Here is a 20,911-nt window from a genome sequence, read left to right on the forward strand (position 1 = left end):
TACCTCAGGATCCAAATTCTGTCGCCCAGGTTTATCTGAGTCAGTTAAGATAATAACTGACCCACAAAGTAAGAATTTAGTTAATATTAAAAGCGAACTAATATTCCAATGCAAACAAGGCAAAATACAAATAACTTTGAAATCACAACCTTTATTGAATCTTATTTACTGCCTAATAATTAGTTTGGCATAGTTTCTTATATCTTACTGAACTGAATGGTGCAAAGCGAGCATTGAAGCACATATTCCCACAGAAGTATTATAACAAGCCCCACTCACCCCCATGGTTCACTACAGATTGTGCAGCTACCATTGCACAAAGACAGCATGCATTCCGCTGGTTCGAATAGAATAAAACAACCATTCCAGAAACGTCTCTACGACAAACCAATAAACACGACTTATTGGATCACATCATGTTCGAGGATTGGAACACGGTTTCAAACAATTTGGAGGTGGCAAAGAAGCCACACAATGACATGCCTACACAACGTAAGAATCTACATGAATATTTCAACACTGTCCGTCCATCAACCATTTTTCAAAAGAATTAAAACAAGGAATTAATGTTAGCCTTTCTTTTACAAGAAATGTATTTTGGTCTTCCCTTTTCTCTCTAATAAAACCTTTAAAACTGCCTTCATTGTTCCATGCAAGAGGTTTATTCGTCCAAGTTGAACAGCCAATCGACAGCCACTAGATGACAATAATACAAAGAACAGCACACAGGGAAAAAGCAACGAAAAAAAGAAGACTAGCAACAACTGCACAACATAGCCATAAAAGATTTTCATTAATGGATTAACCTACATGTGCACAAATGCATGTTTGTGAAAAGCTTATGTACTTTCTATTTGCTGGCCTTTCACTGAAGGTTTTTTTTTGTGTATGGAAACGTTACAAAGGTAATAGTGATCGTAAGGAAAGTAGGTTGGGTTTAATTAGTATGTTAAAAATAGAATTCTTTAGACTTTATATACATTTTTTTTATTTTCTTTTTAAGAGAAAATATTGTTTCACTTGATGATACCTGCTAACTTTAAGAGGTTGACCTTATTACGTAATCATAATCTACAGGTGAGAAAAGGTTGTGCAGTTGATTTAAAAATAGCACCTGAACTTTTGTCAGGTGAAGAAAAAATGATAAGCAGAAATGGATGGTGTGCGAGTGAAAAGAGAAAATGTGATAAAAAATTTTTTAAAAAAAAATGAATAATTGCACATTTTCATATCATTTGATTGATTACATAATCTGATTGTACCAAAGAAAAACAGCCCCCTCCCCAATAAAAAAAACAACCCCCTCCCAATAAAAGAACCCCCCCCAAAAAAAACAAGACCCCCCCCACCCCACCCCACAGAAAAAAAAAAAAAAAAATTAATGAAAAGCGACTTAAAATGTTTCAATTATAAAAATAGTTTAGTCTTTATTTTTTCCAGTGCATATCTTTATTTTATGGTCATGTACCATGTAGGCGTAAGATGTGTCATTTACTGTCTATACAGTTTGTTTACAAACGAATATAAAATGTTTTCGATTTTAACCTTTTCATTTCTTACACATGTCCGTATTGCCAACGTAATACCTACGCATTACACTATTCAAGTCTCCATGAAGAAGATTTTCTCACGTGAAGCCAAAATTATTTTAGCCACCCTGCACAAGCACAGACCTAGGTATGTAGATAGATCTGTAGCCAATAAGTTGAGCTTTCAAAATCATATACGGTTTACCTACTTCTAACATTTTTCAAGCTTGAGCACCATTTGTGTGAAAAATTAGCAAAAAAAAAAAAAAAAAAAAAAAAAAAAAAAAAAAAAGTTTTGGTTTGGTTTGTTGTCTCACCACGTTTTGGTTTTCATAATAGTCTGCACTAAATAAATTAATATAAAACTCATCTCAATGAATTCCAATTAAAATAATATATATATACCATTCGGTACGGACACGACCATGGAAGATCAGATAAATAAACGTGGATTTATAAGATCAAAAAATCCATCCGTGATCACCCTTCAGGGCCCATGGCGCAACTGAATCTCTACAGTTCCAGATGAGCATTGTCTGAAGATAGCGGTTTCAATCCTACCCAAAGCCGGCCAGAGGCTTACTTGGCCAAAACGTGGTGAGACAACTACGGATGGCAGTGATTGCTGAGATTGCAGTCAGGAGATTCAGAGTTCCTATCCGTCGCGGTTACCACCTGATGAAGGCCAGAGGAATAGTTGGCCGAAATGTTGTGAAACAACTAATTAAAGGATGAGAATAATAGTCCGCAATAAATAAATATAAATAATACTCATCTCAATGAATTCCAATTAAAATAACATATATAGTTGAATTGTTTTCTTTAATACATGCTGTTGTTGTGGTACAACATTATCAAAAATTTTGATGGTAGTTCACATTCAAATATCATGCAGTTCAATGGAATCAATTAAGTTGCACAAGTGCACTGAATTAAATAATCCCTGATTCATGCCACAGGAAGGACTTTTAAAGACTTCACATATCAATTTTTGATAGAGGTTGTCTTCAGCTTTCATGACGTAAAGGCTCAACATTAATTTTATATTTGATAATGGAGTTGTAATAGTTCAGTAAACATCTATTACAACAGAATCTGGTATAATTTGTTTTGATGCAGTAGAGAACATTTTGATTTGCTTATGCTTAAAATATTTTACTTTTTTTTTTTTTTTTTTTAGATCAGCAAAATGCCATTCAAAAAACAAAACCAAGTTAAGAAGGGTAAACCAAGTGCAGAGAGGCTACAGCAGTATGTCTAAGAAGGCTGAATACCATCTAGCCAAGATGAGGGAGAATATCTCCAAAGCTCTTCCACCACCAACCAAAACCACAGAACATGCAAGTGATACTGATCGAGCATCCTCATCGAAACACCACAAAACATAAAATGAACCTGCATCGTCAAAACCTGAGAGGCCACCCATCAGTGGGGAAGCAGCCATGACAAACACAATGAAAGGTGATCCATACAGTACACAAGCGCGTCATCGTACTAAAGCTGTCTCTGCAATTCACGCCAAAGTTGCAAAAACCCTGTGGGAACGACGTAAGAAGAACACTGCTGATTTGAGTGATCAAAAAAGATTCAAATTCAATGATAATTCTGATATTGAAGATGCGAGTGAAATGGATACTGCTGCAATTGCCTCGGATGAACAAAAACGACCGCAGTCTGAATAGCACAACTAAGATAATCTGGATGATTCTTCAAACGAACATGTTGGTGAAAAAAGCAATTCAAAAGCAACGTTGTACAGACAATGCAACATTTCAATTTTTTGTTGTTCAATGTTGACAATTTGTGAATCTTACTTGGGCAGAGTTAAATTTACAGGTTCAATAACACAAGAACTCAAATCATTAATGGGAGAGGAAACTTGACAGAGAGACAAATTCAAAATTGAAGAACAATGTCATAGATCCTTCAGACAATGATATCACACACCTTCTGAAATATTGGTTTGGCTTGCTGTTGGAACAGCCTGCTTCAGTCAATATTGATGAACAATATATCCCACAGTCTGACAGTACAATGACACGCCCGAATTATTGGGCATAATTTGATAACCAGTCGATAGAACGCTCATGACAATGTAAAAAAGACTGGTATAACAGCACAGGATGCATTGGTGAAACTTCAGGATATGTGCAACACCAAGACTGCACATCTACACTGCACATGTGCAATGGGATGCTCACATTCAAGCCAGGAACAATTTGGACTCCAGAGCAACAATTACTATAGAAGAGAATCAAATGAACATGTAAGTCGTTTACAAGGAGAATCCAACCTCCTTGGCTTATTCAACAAATAAAATGACTGTCGCATCAACAAGTTCAACAGATTGAACAACAGATGTCCGAGATCTTACGTGAAAAGTTGTGACCTCCAATCACCAAGTGGATAGAGTTCAGTGATGGATGTGGTGCAATTTAAGTCTGGTTTCGTAGTTGCAGACTGGCTTCATATTTCTTCAACATTAAAACAGTGACATTCAACTTGAGTCAGACGAGGCAAAGAGTGCATCAGACAGTATTGGATCAATTGTTAAGTGCGTATTCATACGATGAATGTTGGGAAATGATCACGGGGTGTGTAGTGTTCGTGACATATTGGACACTATCCTGAGTGGAATAAAATTATCTACCAAAAAATTTGATCATTTTGTTGCTGAGAAATTCTGACGCTTAAAAAAGAAATCTAGAGAGTACTGTAAGGTTTCAGGGATAATGGCCTAACAGACTAGTTAATAAGAACTTAACACTCACTGAATTTACTTGCACTAATTGTCCACTTAATAGTGTTTGTGAGGAATGCAAAAACGAATGTAAATCCCTAACCAAAAGCAACATCCAGAAACCGAAAAAAGTATCCAAGAGGAGGAAACTGATGAATCTGAGGATGAACATGAAGAGAATAAGTTGTGTGCCGATGATGGCCAAAATGATGTCTCTGATGATGAAATTGATGAGGATGAAAATGGAGAGCAGGATGATCGTTGTGCGTTTCAACCAGGTGATGTTGTACAGGTGAAGCATGTTTGCAATTGGTTTCCTGCCCAGATAATAACCCTGGCAGAAGTTCCAACATACTTACAACACTTCTCTGGGCAGAGAGATAAACCGATTATGAAATGGGTTGGCGAGAACAACTACAACCAGAAATCTGTTCATCATATCCAGAAACTCTTAAGTGATGCTTCACTGGCTTCAAAATCGAAGCATATATCATGCAACAGTATAACATTGCCAGGGATGAGATTGTCATACACTGCTTGATTAACAGTTTTTCTTTGTAAAGTGACTTTTTTGTTTGCCATCTGTATGATGCACATGTTATTTCTGAATTTAATAATCAGTAAATCTTTCAGCCCTTTTAAAAAAGGCTCTTATTGCCAATTTCAGGTTACTAGTAAAACAGTACAAGGACTATGGTTTTATTATGTTCGGGGGAAACTGGTCAAAATACTAATTCTCAATTTATCGATCTGACATTTTGAAAATGCTAGAAAATCTCTAAAACTAGGCCAGATTTTGTATTTTGGCAGTATTTTGAATTCCCATTAAATTTGGACACAGAAAAATGGTATGACGAGCCATATAACCTAAAAATTGAAAAATGACCTAGTCCACGAGAAAAACTTCATGGCGACTTGAATAGTGTAATATACGAAGTTCTATTTCTCTACTCATGCTTTGATAAATTTGATGAAACAGAATTCCTCGGTGGTAAGTATGAAAACTTATTTAAAAGACAAAAATTTCCTTTCGCTGATCATGAACGCATGATGATTTCACAAATTTAGTCTCCATCTGCTCCCAACAAATTCTCTTCAATCCTCCAAACATGGTGGGTTCTTCATGTTTGCATCTTCAAATTACACATCCCCATGCACTCCACATTTGAACTTCTGGTGCTTATTGCCAATTCTTACCGTTTTGGAGGAATGTGACATTCTGGCAGCTTCACGGCCATCACGAAATGTTTTCTTTAAATTGTAGATGCACGTTTAAAAATTTGACAATTCTCATGCATCCTTATATACCTCCTCATGAGGGCAAACAAAAATGAGCACTCTGAGACAAAGTAAAATTACCATAGGAGGATTTCGGATTTCTCCTGACTGAGAACAGAACAGATACTACACTTTGATCATTTGTCATTTAAAAGTTTATATAAAATACAAATTTACATGAAAATAAAAAGATCGTTTTTCCATTGATTTATTTGAATATGAAAAAAAAAAAAAACCAATGTGAAGAAGATTTAAAAAGAACGTTTTCTTCGTTGCAAAATTTGGCATGCCATTCCGAAAGCCTCGCAGTTTGCCCATGACTTGCTTAAATAGAAGTGAAAGCTTAAAGAAAAAGTACCCGACTGACCACCACCAGCTTTGGATTTGGTTGATTTTGCAGCAGTTATTATTTGCGAAACCATCCTATTGTATTATTCAGTGCAAAAGCAAAAAAGAAAATCCCTTTTTTTTTTTAAGCACAAATGCATTGCAAAGCAAAGACCTAAATCCTGAAAAAAAAAAAAAAAAAAAAAAAAAAAATTGTTTTCAAACTTTTGGACCATATTTCTATCCAGCATCTCAAACTAAGAAAAAAAAAAAAAAAAAAAAAAAAAAAGTGTAATTGAGAACAAGTGGATACTTAAAACAATTTAATTATGGTTGTAACTGGATTAACTGAGCTATGTTTTTTTTTTTTTTTTAAGTATAACTATTCAAAAATAATTAAGGTGTTACTTTGATTCCTATTTGAAATAATTCATTTGATATGAAATACACGTGTAAAATAATAAAATACGCACCAAGTGTGCTTGAAAGCCAAATCACAACGTAATATTTTACTTGTTTGTGTGTAGGCAACGCGAGAATTAAATCAACGTTTCGATATGGAATTCACACCCTTGACGTTATTCTTGAGTTGCCTACGCACTGTTCCAACATTTCAAAATACAACCGCTGAGATACAATGCGCGGCTCTTTACTTTTCTTTCTCAAACTTTACAACATGGAGAGAAAGAAAAAAAAAGAAAACACATTGAAGATAGAGTTTAGCTCTGAAACATTTATGTAATAAATTTCAAAACAAGTAAAATATTTGTTTATTTTCCTAATATTACGTTGTGATTTGGCTTTCAAGCGCATTTGATGCATATTTTATTTTATTCAAATTAAATCAACGTTCCGATATGGAATTCACACCCTTAACATGTAAAATATCTTTCTCAAAACGTGTAATACAATGTTTTGAAAACTATAGAAAAAACAAAAGTTGAACTATCAGAGTATTTCCCCTAATGTAATTCATGATTGTTTACACCGCATATTATATATAATTATTGCAAGTTAATATTCAGAGAATGAATAACAAGGTTTATACAAGAGTGCCCAATAAAATGTAGAGCAAAATATACTTTTTATTCATTTGTTTGATTTGGTTAAGGACTGAACTTTTGAAAAAGCAAAATTGCCTGATAAAGTCTCTTGTCATCTATAACTAGTTGAATAAAACATGATTATGAAGCGATACCTAAATCGCTATGTACAAATAAAAAGTACATGTTTAATATAAGCGTAGGTGCATGTGTGTGCTTGTGACTGAGAGTCAAAGTAGGTGTGTGCGTGCATGTTTGTAAACAAGTGCATGGGTGCGTGTGTGTATACGTGCATGTGACTGATGTTAAGTGTGTGCGTGGGTGTGAGAATGTCAGCATGTGTACGAGTGTGCGTGTGTATGACTAAGTTTTTACAGGTCACTGAATGAAATTAGGTTTTTTAAAGTTTACTGATCATTCTTTTCTTTTTGATAACTTTTGCAAGTCAATCTATATAATGTACATGAAACGTCCCAAAACTTAATACCAGAAACTTTATTTTTCTACTAATTTGGTCATCTTCGAGGGGGAATTCCAAAACATACTCATATCGTCAAATAAAAATATGTATCATGCAATTATGTGCTAATTAGTCATCTCCATAAGTAGTTTCTGAGGCATAAGTGTTTCTACCTAGTCGAGATATGCAGTCAGTCCAGACACTGTTGAACGGGTAATATCCAGACAATTATTACCAAAGAAACCTCAGGTACGAATGGGTAATCAGAACAATCGTATAATATACACTATATATTTGTAAATATATTATGTGCTAACCTAATTGAGCAGTCCATATCCATACTCCTATAATAATGTTTTTGTGTGTGTATATAGATATATTAAAACCCTTTTTCTATTTAATTAAAAAAAAAAATATATATATATATATATATATATATATATATATATATATATATATATATATATATAAGTCGTGGAATTGCATTCATCTGCAAAAGATTTAGCTAATTTGCATATTCTTTTAAACATTCATTTTAATAATTTCCCTATTAGTTTTTTTCGATTGGATGATCATTTTTAGTTAACTATTACGTGTACTAATTATATTCATGCAGATATTCTACATGATTTATACTTGCATAAAAGGTCATAGTAAACACAAACCTCTTATTGGGTTGAGCATATTGAAAAGGGAGATACAAATTACCATTAGCATATTAAGCAATGCTCTTTGTGTAAACAAACTGAGCTTAGGTATTTGGACAATGTCAAAACATTAATTCACTGCCAGCACAGCAGCAGCAGCCGCCAAATTGCGCAACAGTTAGAAGCTCTGACTGCCGTTTGGGCGGTCGGGTTCCAATCCTGGCTTGAGGTAGTTGCTCGTCTAGCCGCACTGATGAGCTGTGAAACAGCGAAGCAGTACTGTATGTGGATGACTATATATATATATATATATATATATATATATGTGTGTGTGTGTGTGTTTAAAAAATTCTTCCTACCAAACTCCTTTCAGTTTTTGGTCTGACATGAAAATATATAGGGTATTCAAATCCATGTGAAACTTTATATTTGGGTTTTAGCCAGGGAAAAATCTGTGCAAAATGTGAAAATTAAGAAAAAAGTGGAGTTTGTCAGGTGAAGGTCAAACGATGGCACTACGAATATGCCTATGTAACGTAATAGCTATTGGTTCACGTTTTTAATTTTTAGCCTTGTGGCAAACCTGTCTTCATAGCTCAGGCATGAACGTCAAAGGAAGAAGTAAATTGTAAGCTAAACGTTTTGGTTTCGATTCTTGGTAGTGGCACTAGTCATTTTATTTTTTTTTAAACTTTAAAATCATTACTATATATTGGGTCCAATATAATATAAATTGGAAATCTGCATTAATAAAAATATATTTAAGCATATTTTACAACCAGGCAATCCTGGGCAGCCTGCTAGTATATATAATATAAATTTATAATTTTATTCCAGGTTCATATTTTCAATAGGTCAAGCAACCCATGAAGTTTTAACAAGGTTCACGTAAAAATGCTCAATACCAAAGTAGAGCAAGATATGTACTTTTTATTTGCTCTGCATAAAGCGTTCATGTCGCTACACAATCATGAGCATGATTTGGTCAGCCTGTTACAAGTAACTAGAGAACCCTTCAGACTATATTGCTTATACAAAAACTTGTAGCAAAAATGCTTACGTAAAACAAAAAGTGCATTTTATAAATATATATATATATATATATATATTTGATGATTTTGTAAACATGAAGCACTAGTGTCCGTAGGGAAAAACACTTCTCCATATTTTTATAAGCCCCTTTCAACAGAGGCTCGGCTTATTTAAGAGTTATAATTAGGGCTAGGACAACAGCATATTCTTTTCATTGTTTTTGACTCTAGTATATATCTTGATATCTTATATGCTTTTATATAGTGATGTGGTTCTCGGTTTATTAACTGTGTCGGATATATTTGGTTAGTTGTTTTGTTTTACGGCATATCAACCCTTTTCGGGTTATTTAATGCCGAATCTGGTGATTTTAAAGACCGATTTTTTTTAATATAGTACATTTGTTTTTTTAAGTCGTATTCTATTTAACCCATAGTTGGGACCCTAACAGGTGCTACCACTCCGGGTCAGAGTGGACCTGGGAGCAATGGCAATTAAAGGGTGGCTCCACACTCGCTAAGGCCTGCAAGCTGGGGCCTCACCATCGGATATAGTTTAAGGTCATATCCAGGACCTGTGTCGGATATATACTCGAGAGTCAAAACAATGAAAAGAATATGCTGTTGTCATAGCCCTAGTTATAATAATCTGCCGACCTTAACGTAAAGAAGTTCTAACATCTGCCATTAAACAATATCTGAACACTAGCCGACTAGCTTTCCGTATTTGACCGTTTACCTCAATATTATGTAGAACTTGATTATCTTTTCTTTTCCGTGATAATTCTTGGTGGCCTAGGGCTTGAATACTGGTCTGCAGAGTCAAACTGATGGTGTTCAACTTCTTCGACAGGCAGTAATTATCACTTCCAATGCTGAGGATTGCATAAGCATTAAACTAGTACAGGTTCTATGGACAAATTTATCTTTAGTTGACCTTTGACAACTAAAGATTTTCGTTTACTAGACAAACCCACGTGATTATTGGAATATGACATCTTCATTCTGTGGCGAGTATGTACATCATAAAGAGTTTTAATAAGTATAATTCTAAATATACAACAAATTTTATGTTGATAATTGAAGGTATAAATATTCTAATTTCTTCAGATGTTTTTTTTTTTAAACAGCCTTCGTTAAAAAAAAAAAAAAAAAAAAAAGGAAAAAGTATAAGAGTTCTATTAAACTTTTGTTTAAATAATTTAACTTTGTTCGTTTTATTAAAAAAAGAAAAAAGTTGAAAAGATATTTTTCACTCAGTAGTGAGCTTTGGAGGACTGTCAGACAATCGCCAAAAGATAAGCGTTTCATTATTTCTAGTCGCCACTTTGAAAAATTACTCACAAATGCGACTGTTTTACTCGCAATGTACAGCCCTGTAGTATCTGTGGGCAAAAATGATTTTTATATATTGTGTTTGGTCCATAAAGGATAGAATAATTTCTGCAGGCAATCTTAAGTAGGAAAGCTCAATAGATAATAGAGCTAGAATAAAAATTAAAAAGGAAAACGACCGAAGGAATCAGCCATGTCTAAAATTATTTTCAACCCTTTGGATAAAAAAAAACAAAAAAAAAAAAACATCTCTACACGTGTACGCTAACTGAAGCTAGAGTTTTAGCTCTAGCTAGCCTAATCATATAAGGATGCCCTTTTATCTATAGATTGGAAAGAAAGTGGTAAGACTCTTATTTTGTATCCCTTCGTTTGAAAAAGAAACGTAAATTGTTATTTGCAAAATTTAACTCGTATGCCTATGCTTCATCTTGAATATTGATCTTTTTCATCGGGATAGGATTTTCCTATAAATTTTAGTATTAATATTTATATTTTAATTTTCAATTTCTTAATTTGTAAACCTTAATCTTAAACTAATATATATATATATATATATATATATATATATATATATATATATATTCAATTTAGGTAAACAAACTTACCATGTCACTACAATAAAATTACTGCTTTAATCTAAAAAGATTTCATCAGGTGACAGAAGCCTCTCTTCTTCATGAAGACAAATCTTTATATTGAAACAGTAATTTTGTCGCGACATATGGTAATTTTGTTTACCTAAATTGAATTAAATATTCTGCTCTTTATTAAGAATGATCAACAACCTCAGTAAATTTAATAGATTTTACTTTTGGATAGCTTTACCTGGAATATATATATATATATATATATATATATATATATATGAAACTAGAACCCAATTTACAGTTTATGCCAAAGTTGCTATGAATTGGCAATATTTGTAATTAACTTTTATGCAATTTATTATATAAATCTCATCTGTGTTTAAATGTATGCACGTTTGCTTAAAACTTTCGACAGATGACGGATTTTCATAAGATCGGTATCGTTTTGAAGCTTGACCCTTCGGACGACAAATATAAAAAAATTGGCTAAAAACATTAATTCCTTCACCCTTAATTGGGCACTTTTCTACAGGGAGGGATCGCTTTTTTTTGCCGATATTTTCGAAAGTCATCCTCTCTTTTCGATTGACTAGCCTTCCAGTATGGCGATGGATGCAACGGCAAAGACGTCACATTTTTTTTTTCTTTTTTTTTTTTTTACATTCTTTTCCTCCTTTGCAGCATGGGTTCGAGCCTGTCTGCCTACTACCATTTTTTTTTTTTTTTTATTATTATACACACACACTCAACACACCAGGCTAGTAATTAATAAACCGGCATGTACAAAAGAATGAAATACTTTTGTTAATGCTAAAATAATTGATAAAAATTTGAAAATTACCGTTGCACATTTTTTCTGGATTCAAATTATTAAATATTTTATTTAGTAATTTTTCATAAATGGGGAAAAAGGCGTCTTAGAATGGCTGAATATTATCCTTGTTTAATTTCAGACTTCTTAGAGAAGCCAAGAGAACCGGCTCAAATTAAGGTATGAAAAGGTGAATTTACTTAGAAACGATCCATTCCTGTTGAAAATAATGAAACATTCAATAATCACTGTGAAATGAAAGTCATTATCAAAACAGTTCATGTCACTGGAGGGGTGGGGGTCGCTCAAACAAGTCGAAAATGATAGGTTTTTTTTTTTTATTGTTGTGGTCAAGCATCGAACTAGTTCTTAAAAGAAAAAGAAAAAAAATTAATGAAAACGTAGAAAAAGAAAGCTGACTGATGTTAGACACTAATACTTAAAAAAAAAAAAAATAATAATTTGGTTTGGTTGTTTTGTGACATGTCCACCCTTTCCAGTTTGTTTAATGCCGAATCCAATCATTTTAAAAAACATTTTTATGTTTCAAGTTCTTTATATTTTCAAATATTTATTCATGTTTGTTTTGTTTCACGGCATATCCACCCTTTTTTGGGTCGAGTCAATTTGATAAAACTGCTCACTTGTGCAGTTTAAAAGACTGGTGGTTTCGTTTTACAGCATATCCACCTTTTTGCTGTTATTTTAATTGAATGCCAAATCTGGTCATTTTGGTAAAAGTTTTTATTCTTCAATATCTCCAAATATTTATTTATGGTTTGATTTGGTTGTTTTTGTAGAAGCAAAATTGCTTTGGTTTGGTTTTTGCAGAACATGATTGAGTTTTGCAAATAAATTTTTAAATTGAGGATCTGGATTATTCAGACCACTGTCCTCATTGTAAATGTTATTTTCAATGTTTTGACCAATGTTACTTCCGACCTACCTAAGGTACCCCCTGCTGGGGGATTAAATAATGGGTCCCTTTCCAAATTCTGTGCAGAAGATTCCTAGAATTTACCAAGATACACCTGAAGAAGGTCAAAGGTTACATCAGCCAAAACATCATGAAAATAACACCCAACATGAAACCAGTAGTTAGAATAATCCAACTCTATAGCAACAGCCAGAATGAAAACTTCTTAAGTTAATACAAAATCTGAAGTTTTGGGGTTAAGTATGTTTAGTTGTTCACGTTAGTTGTCAAATATGTTTATTTCAAAAGGAGACGAAACATTAATTCGATCACTCAATATTTTTGCTTTTATGCAAATAGTTTACATGGCCTAAACAGGTACATTTGGTATTTTTAATCCTGCAGGCTAAGTTTCCAATGTTTCTGCGAAAATGCAAGTATTTAACAATTTATGCTCTTATATGCATAACTGAGCACTCTGGTCATTTGTGCTATACTATTAATACAAAAGAGATTATATATATATATATATATATATATATATACATACATACACACACAATACAAAGAATTATCATTTATGTAATTATAAATTTAATTATAACAGTAATAAGAACTTTATGTATAGTTTTAAATTCAGATAATTAATACAACCGGAAATTGAAAATAGGCCTTTTTGTTTTTAGTTTCGCATACGTAAACAAGTGTAATAGATTATAATCATTGATGTTATTTAGGTAAATATGGATATATTAATTATAAATAAATTTACTAATTAATAGAACATTTCTGGAAGAATATACCTAAATTAATGGAATTTGTTAATACATATGTGAGTTTTAGTGACATTATTTCTAAAATTCAAAATGGCATAATGAAAGAAAAATATAAGGTATTTGCAACTTCTCTTCCAATTTTCGAATTTTTTTTAATTATGTCTAAACTCATTTTATTTCCTTTTTGGTAGATTGACTGTTGCTATTTCTTCTGATGAGTTAAGGGCAAAATAGATTCACCGATTGATATAATTAAATGATTGATTTTGTGCTATGAAAATTGTAAGTCTCAACTGAATTAAAGGAATAAATTGCAAGATGGTCAACATGAAATTTGGAATATAGACTGTCATTCATTATATGCTCTGTAATTACATTGAGCTTAAATAATGATTGGTATATATAAAGGAAATATAAGTGAATAAAGACTATTTCCACAAATATATTCCAATATTTTCGATTCCATACTCAATTTCTGATTCCAACTCTGTAGAGATCTAAATATTTAATTATAAAGTTATCCCCCACCCCCATGATTTCTGTTAAAATAAATGTTAAATGAGCATATATTTTCTCGTAAAAACAAATTGGGGATAAGGATATGTAGATTTTAGCTTCACTAGCCGTTTAAAAATCACTAAACAGTTATTATTATTACCAACAGTGGAAGATTTTGTTTTAAACAAAATCAAAATAAAGATAAAGGAATCATTTCCACATCGGAAAATAGAGAAATTTTTCCGATTCCAATACCCCAAAAAACTTTGATTTTTCTGATTCCCGATTCATTGTCACAACACTAATATATATATTAGCTGTTCCTCGGATCCGAGGATCAATGGGAAGATTGTCCTTGGCAGCATGCCCTTTGGTGACTGTGCAAACCAATCCTCGACCTGTACGCATATTCAAGCAAACATTGTTAAAGAAATCTGCTGAATTATACCTTTTCTTAGGTTTCGACTTTTTTTTTTTTTTTATCTGTTAAAATTCAAAAATAAAATATGTTCCATTTGTATCATAAACAGTTTGGATTCTTTGTTGAATCATCAGGTGAAAAAGCAAATGAACACAAAAATAGAAAGAAAAAAGAATTCCAAAAGGTACCTGTGAAAGTGGCACATGAAATCAGATGCTAGGAGTTTTCACATTGTTCAAGAAAGAAATTTTTTTAAATTTTTTTAATTACATTTTCACCCCAAACAAGGCACACAGCCACTTTGATGTAGGAGGCTACTATCAGGGACCTAAGTTGCAGGGGTACTATGTAGGGAGGTTAGCAGCAAGAGATCTGTTCACATTACACTTTAACTTCTGCATATCAGTACAACTTGGGAAGCAGGAAACCTGAAGAGAATTCCAAAGTCTAACAGTTCTGGGGGCAGAAGCTATTAGAGTAGAAGGCCTTCCTACATCTAGGGGCGGGACTTTGCTGCTTGGTACAAGGGCTTGTAGTTCGTCAGACCATCTACTATTAAAATAGTTGTAAAACAGGCAGAGGGATGCAGCATTTCGATGGGACAGGGGCTGAAGCTTAGATGACAGTTTGGGACCTAACAGGTTTGCGACTCTTTTGGACCCTGTCCAGGAGCGAGAGACTAATAGCAGATGTACCAGCCCAAATGTGACAGCAGTACTTCATACATGGGCGAATGGTGGCTTTGTAGAGGTACAGAATACTTTCAGGCGTAAGTAACTTTCTAGCACGGTAGAGAGAGCCCACCTTCACAACAGCCTTGGTAATGATCGATGTATCTATTCCAACTCGTGTTTCCTGTGAACGTTAAGCCAAGGAACTTGAGCAAAGTACTTTCAGGTAATGTATCTTTAGCCATAGCTATTGGGGTTCGAGAAGGTTTCTTGAAGGAAACAAGCTTAATCTTGACAGCTTTGAACGTTACCATCTATTTTTTACCCCATTCCACAACAGACTGATGGTCTTTCTCTAGGGTTCCCACGATTCCCTTATATGTGCTTATTAGTTTTACCCACATACCTGTTATAGAGCGTGGTGTCGTCGGCAAATGTACCCATCTCAGAGACAATTTTATCAGGTAAGTCATTTATGAATATCAGAAACAACAAAGATCCAAGGATAGATCTGAGGTACACCCGCATTTAATCAAAGTTTTTGGACGTACGACCATCGAGGACAATCTAGATTCTTTTCTCATTTAAGGATTTAATCATGCTAAACATTAGTCCAGTAATACCATAGGATTTTATTTTCATAAGACCATGTCATACCCTGTCAAAAGACTTAGATATATCAAGGGCTACTGTCCTCTCCTCCCTTCAGAATTAGATGGGATAAAATTGTATTATCTTAAGAATTTTAAAATATTGACTGGTTTCATAGGTAATATTAATTGTACGTTGTTGGATTTTGATGAAGACAGCTTAAAGTATTTTTTTTTATATTGGTTTTGGAATGTATTATTTTAGTGATATTAACTAGGATTTGTCTTTGGGGACAGTTATGTTTTTGTAGTTTGAGTAAATTGATAAGTCCAATCAAAGAAAGATGAAATATAGTTCAGCTGAAAATGTATTTTAACCGGTTTACATAAATGAAAAAATGCTACCTAAATACCAGTGTTGGGACAATTAATCAGAATGTGAAAATCAGAGCTTTTTGGGGTATTGGAATCAGGAGAATCTGCATATTTTCCAATACCAAAAACGATTCTTTTAATTATTTTCATTTAATTTTGCTTCAAAATTTTCCACTGCCGGTGGTAATAATAATATAAAATATTTATTTTAAACTAACAGTAAAGCTATAATCTATTGATCACCTGACCCCCCCCCTCCACAAATATGTTTTACGTTTAAAGCATGTGATTTTACAGTAATCAGAGGAAAAATAACTTAATGGTTAAATATTTAGAAATGTATAAATCAGAAACTGTATGTGAATCATGAATACGGAATTAGTAATTGTATCTAAATCTGGGAAAAATATTGGAATCGTCCCATCACTGAAGAGGTTACATATCTTCAGCACCGTCTTCATGAATAGATTTGACTAAATAAGCCGTAAATCAAATATTTTAAATTCAAAAACCAAATAAATTGTTCTTTCATTTTTTTCTAGCAGTAGCTTTGAAATGGTTTACTTTGAAGAGATGGTGTTGGGGGAGGGGTGCTGGATGTAAACATGGTCCTTACTGTGCGCAAGTACAAACATAAAACGGTATGTTAGTAAAACATAGTATCATGCAAAAGTGATCAGTGCTTTGGTTAATTACTTAGACATAAGAGGAAATGGTTCCAAGAGAAACTTACAAAATTCCTAGAATCCTGCGCCCAGGACCACAGCTTGAAGTCAAAAAATAAAGTAAAAAATAAAATAGTAAAACAACGGATATTCTTAAGACGCACCATACTATTCTGTGGTTAGTGATTGAAATACTACTTAAAAGGGTCACACATCAATAGATGAAGAGAACATCTTATATTAGGTCTGTGAACACATCTGAAAATGCTATTTCAAACTTGAGAATAACTAACAATGAAGGCTTGTGGAGTAGTGAATTTTTTTTTTTTTTTTTTTTTTTTTTTTTTTAAGATGGGGATTGATAATTTCAGCTGATGTAACCAACTTTCTGTAAATGCATCTTGTCGAATTTGGACAGATGTTGGTTGGTTGGTTGTTTTTGTTTTATGGCATATCAACCCTTTTCAGGTTATTTAATGCCAAAGCCAGTAATTTTGAACAATATTTTAATAAAACATTTTTTTTCCAAGTCTGTTTCTGTTTAACCCATAGTTGAGACACTAACAGGTACTACCACTCCGGGTAAGAGTGGACCTGGGAGCAATGGCAATTAAAGAGTAGCTCCACACTCCCCAAAACCTCACCATCGGATACAGTTTAAGGTCATATCCAGGACTAAATTTGGACAGAAATTTTAACTTAAATTTTTTCATTTAATCCACAGGAGCAGTTTATTCTCGTACAATCGACCATGACCAGGTACAAGTATTATGTTGGTGCAAAAATATTTTTTGATGTTCAACCTAAAGTTAAAAAAAACGACATTATATTTGCAGGAACCTAATATTCATGTGTTATTTTTTTTTAGTTAAGGATTGAACCTTCAACCTCCAGAAGATTACCAAATTAAAAAAAAAAAAAGAAAAAAAAAAAGTACTTTAAAGTCACATTGCATCAGCCAAAACCTGAATAGTCAGAATAAAAATATCCCATTTTAACAAACAACATTACATCTAACAAATCGATATTTGATTCTGACAAATTAATGGAAATTATTAGCGTTTTCTTTGTGAAATAAATTTTATTTCTGAATCCATTTTATCAATTACATATTCTATCTGGTCTGATAATTCTTTTAGCAACATACACTTCCAGCGATTCACCTTAAATTTTCATTGGATAATCATCTCTTGATTAACCAATGAAATCGCTCAGTTAAAATTGGTAAAAGAAAATGGCGTTCTAATTCACTGATAAAGTCTAAGCTTTTCATTTCATTTATATGATGCTTTCGTTTTTCATACTTACGTTCAACCCTGTATTACATGCAAGATTAAATGTTTAAAATTTCAGGTTGCCTTATTTCATCAAAATAGACATTACTTATTTTCTTCAAATCAAAACTAAAATGCACAATATGCATGCAATTAAAATAGAAACAGCATTAACATCTACAATCTTTTGCCAGTCATGTGAACTTATTTGGCTATTTGCCACAACAAATAGTGTGCATTACATGCAAATTTCGGGGTTGTAAACCATTTTCGTTTCAGAAGAGAAAGAAATGTGGTTTCAAACAAAATGGCAGTATCAAAACAGAAGCTTGAAATTGTAAAAGCTTGCAGATAAAGAGCAGAGTTCCTTCCCGTGTGAAAACAAAAACTTATTTGCAGAAATTCTAAGAGATTCAATATACAGTGTGGAACAATAAAACTGTCGCCCCAGAAAAGACAGGATTCCATTTCCGTTTGATGAAAACTTTTTTGTTGTTGTTGCAGACCATCTACTAGTTGGCCAGTTGCGTACAAATCCCAAGAGTGATAAGAACCTATCATGTCTGAAAATGACAATGTTTAACGAACGAGATTGGAGATGCACCGCTGTACAACTCATGCTTTCTACAGATTCAAGTTATAACAGGACCATTGCCAACACCCTCAAAATGCAAATTTGGATGGTTCAACGCTTGAGGACCAAGATAATGGTCTTTGGTGTGGTTTCGAGTTAAGGCCACATCATGCCACCTCACATCTTCGAAGTCAGCATGAAAGTCCACACCAAAATGTACCTTAATGTGCTGAAGGGTGTGGTGGTCCTCTGGTGCAATCAGGTGGCTACTGGTAGACCCTGGGTGTGGCAGCAGGACTCTGCGCTGGCCCACAAGTCTTAAGAGACACAGGCTTGGCTTCAGAAGGAATGCTATGAGTACGACACTAACCTCATCTCACTGCCCCCCCCCTCTTCCGACCTGAACCTGCTGGACTACTTTGTTTGGGCATACATCGAGAACATGAACATGACTTCCCACAACACCAAAGCCAGTCTGATCACCACCATCCACCGAGTATTCGCCAAGCTCCCGCCAGTGTTTGTAGAAAAGGCATGTTCCCAGTTCCAGACCCGTGATTGAGGCTGAAGGTGGCCACATTCAATAGATGTCAGCTATACTGCATAATCAAGTTACATGAATTGATGTCTTCAATAAAAGTTTTAAAATAAAGCTAAGAGGCACAATGAACAGAACTGAAAATAATTTATATATGCCTTAGTTTCTTGATATCTTTACATTCAAAGGGTGCTCCAAACGTTATGCCTCCTATTTTTTTTTTTTTTTTATTCCGCTTGAATGGATCAGAGGGGATTGCAAATTGCATCGTTATGATGACAGCTTATGCATTCATGACCTGAAAGTTTCATCTCTGTTGCAGATATTGATAGTGTAAGACTAAGAAAGCAACCATTGTCATGGACGTCAGTCTGTCGGTCGGTTGTTTTACGGCATACCGACCCTTTTCAGGTTATTTAATGCCAAATAGAATTATTTAAGAAATTTTTTTTTTAAATCTTTGTAAACATTTTTGCTGATTTTTCACCCAAGCAGCAGTTTTCTTATTCTTGGGATTGACATCAAATACTTTCAGCAGAAACTGGCTGCCATAATGATTGAATGTTGTCAATGTTTAGTTAATTTTTATGCATTTAAATTACTGATATCTAATTAGTAATTTATCATCAATAAAATATACATTATCTAAACCAGAAAAATAAAAACATGTACGTAATTGTGGCAAGAGTCCAAAAATGAGGAACAAGAGTATGACTGATGAAGAAGGCTTTATTTTCTGTTCGCATATTGCTACAATTTACTGTACAATTTGTCAAGATGAAAACAGATTCAGTATCTGATAGGGGGAAATGATTGCTGTTGATATTCAACCCGACATTGGATTTAAAAGGCGTATTGCAAAACTTTATCAAAATTACAGTATTCCATGAAGAAAGTACTTCACTGAAAAAAAAAATAATATATTTACAAAAGTAAAAACAAAAATTAAATCATCTGATGAAATTAGTATTTTTTTTTTTTTTACTACAAACATTTAGACAGCTGCTACAAAGAATGCTCACTTTCCGAGTTTGGCAGGTCCTTGGCTTTCAAATAATTTTGAATGATGCAGAGCTGTGCTTAGAGTTGGTCCATTCTCTGGTGCACACACACAAGTGCAAGAATAAGCGAAGAATTGCATAATGTTCTGGATGAGTATAAAAGCTCAAGTTTTTAGTCTTGCGAAATTCAGGAACAAATATAGTTACTGGTTTCAGGTAATGTGGTTTAGAATCACTATCATGCTTCATACATACAAACTCTCAAATGACTCGTTTTTCCCAATATGTTAAGACAATCATTACAATTAACATAAATAACATAAGACAATCATTACAATTAACATAAATAACATAAGACAATCATTACAATCAACATAAATATAGTCTCACTTTAATCGCTCGTAAGCAATTAGTAAATTATCTGAAATACAGGATCAAACAAACTCCTTCAATATGTCACCACATTGGAATTCAACATATGCTAAAAAGAAGTTTAAAACAATGAAAAGCTCTTGTAATGTATTCTGTTAAGATTCCTACCTTAAGTTACCAATGGGACTTGTTCGAAAAATTGTCTAGTTTATTATATTCCATTTATAGAAATCACACACATACACAAGAAGAAAAAAAAAAAAAAGGCATTCAACCATATCGATGATAATAACTACAATTTTAACTTTGAGGTTATTTCTTAAAAAAAACTGTCCAATCTAATTCTGATATTCCTGATTTTAGTGGAATTCTTACCACTGTTGAACAATTCAATGGAAACAAGATTTTCATCCTATTTAAAATGATAAAAACTTGTCTACTTTCTTAAA

The 20,911-nt window shown here is 33.3% G+C and overlaps 1 protein-coding gene across 3 annotated transcripts in view; it reads right to left on the bottom strand.

Annotated features, from left to right (window-relative positions):
* LOC145248881 (transmembrane protein 192-like) overlaps positions 1–20,911 on the bottom strand; it is a 101,367-nt gene that overhangs the window by 21,701 nt on the left and 58,755 nt on the right. Inside the window, exon 2 of one of the 3 annotated variants that reach the window (XM_080110640.1) lies at positions 16,772–16,804. The exons of 1 other annotated variant lie outside the window; for it this stretch is intronic. In XM_080110640.1, the coding sequence (XP_079966766.1) occupies positions 16,772–16,804 (33 nt within the window). Of the gene's footprint in view, positions 1–16,771; positions 17,007–20,911 lie in introns of those variants that run through there. One more of the 3 variants, XM_080110639.1, reaches the window with a different exon arrangement.

Source organism: Euprymna scolopes, chromosome 27 (genome assembly GCF_053919585.1).
Source record: "Euprymna scolopes isolate OS-2025 chromosome 27, ASM5391958v1, whole genome shotgun sequence".
Taxonomy (NCBI): Eukaryota; Metazoa; Mollusca; class Cephalopoda; order Sepiida; family Sepiolidae; genus Euprymna; species Euprymna scolopes.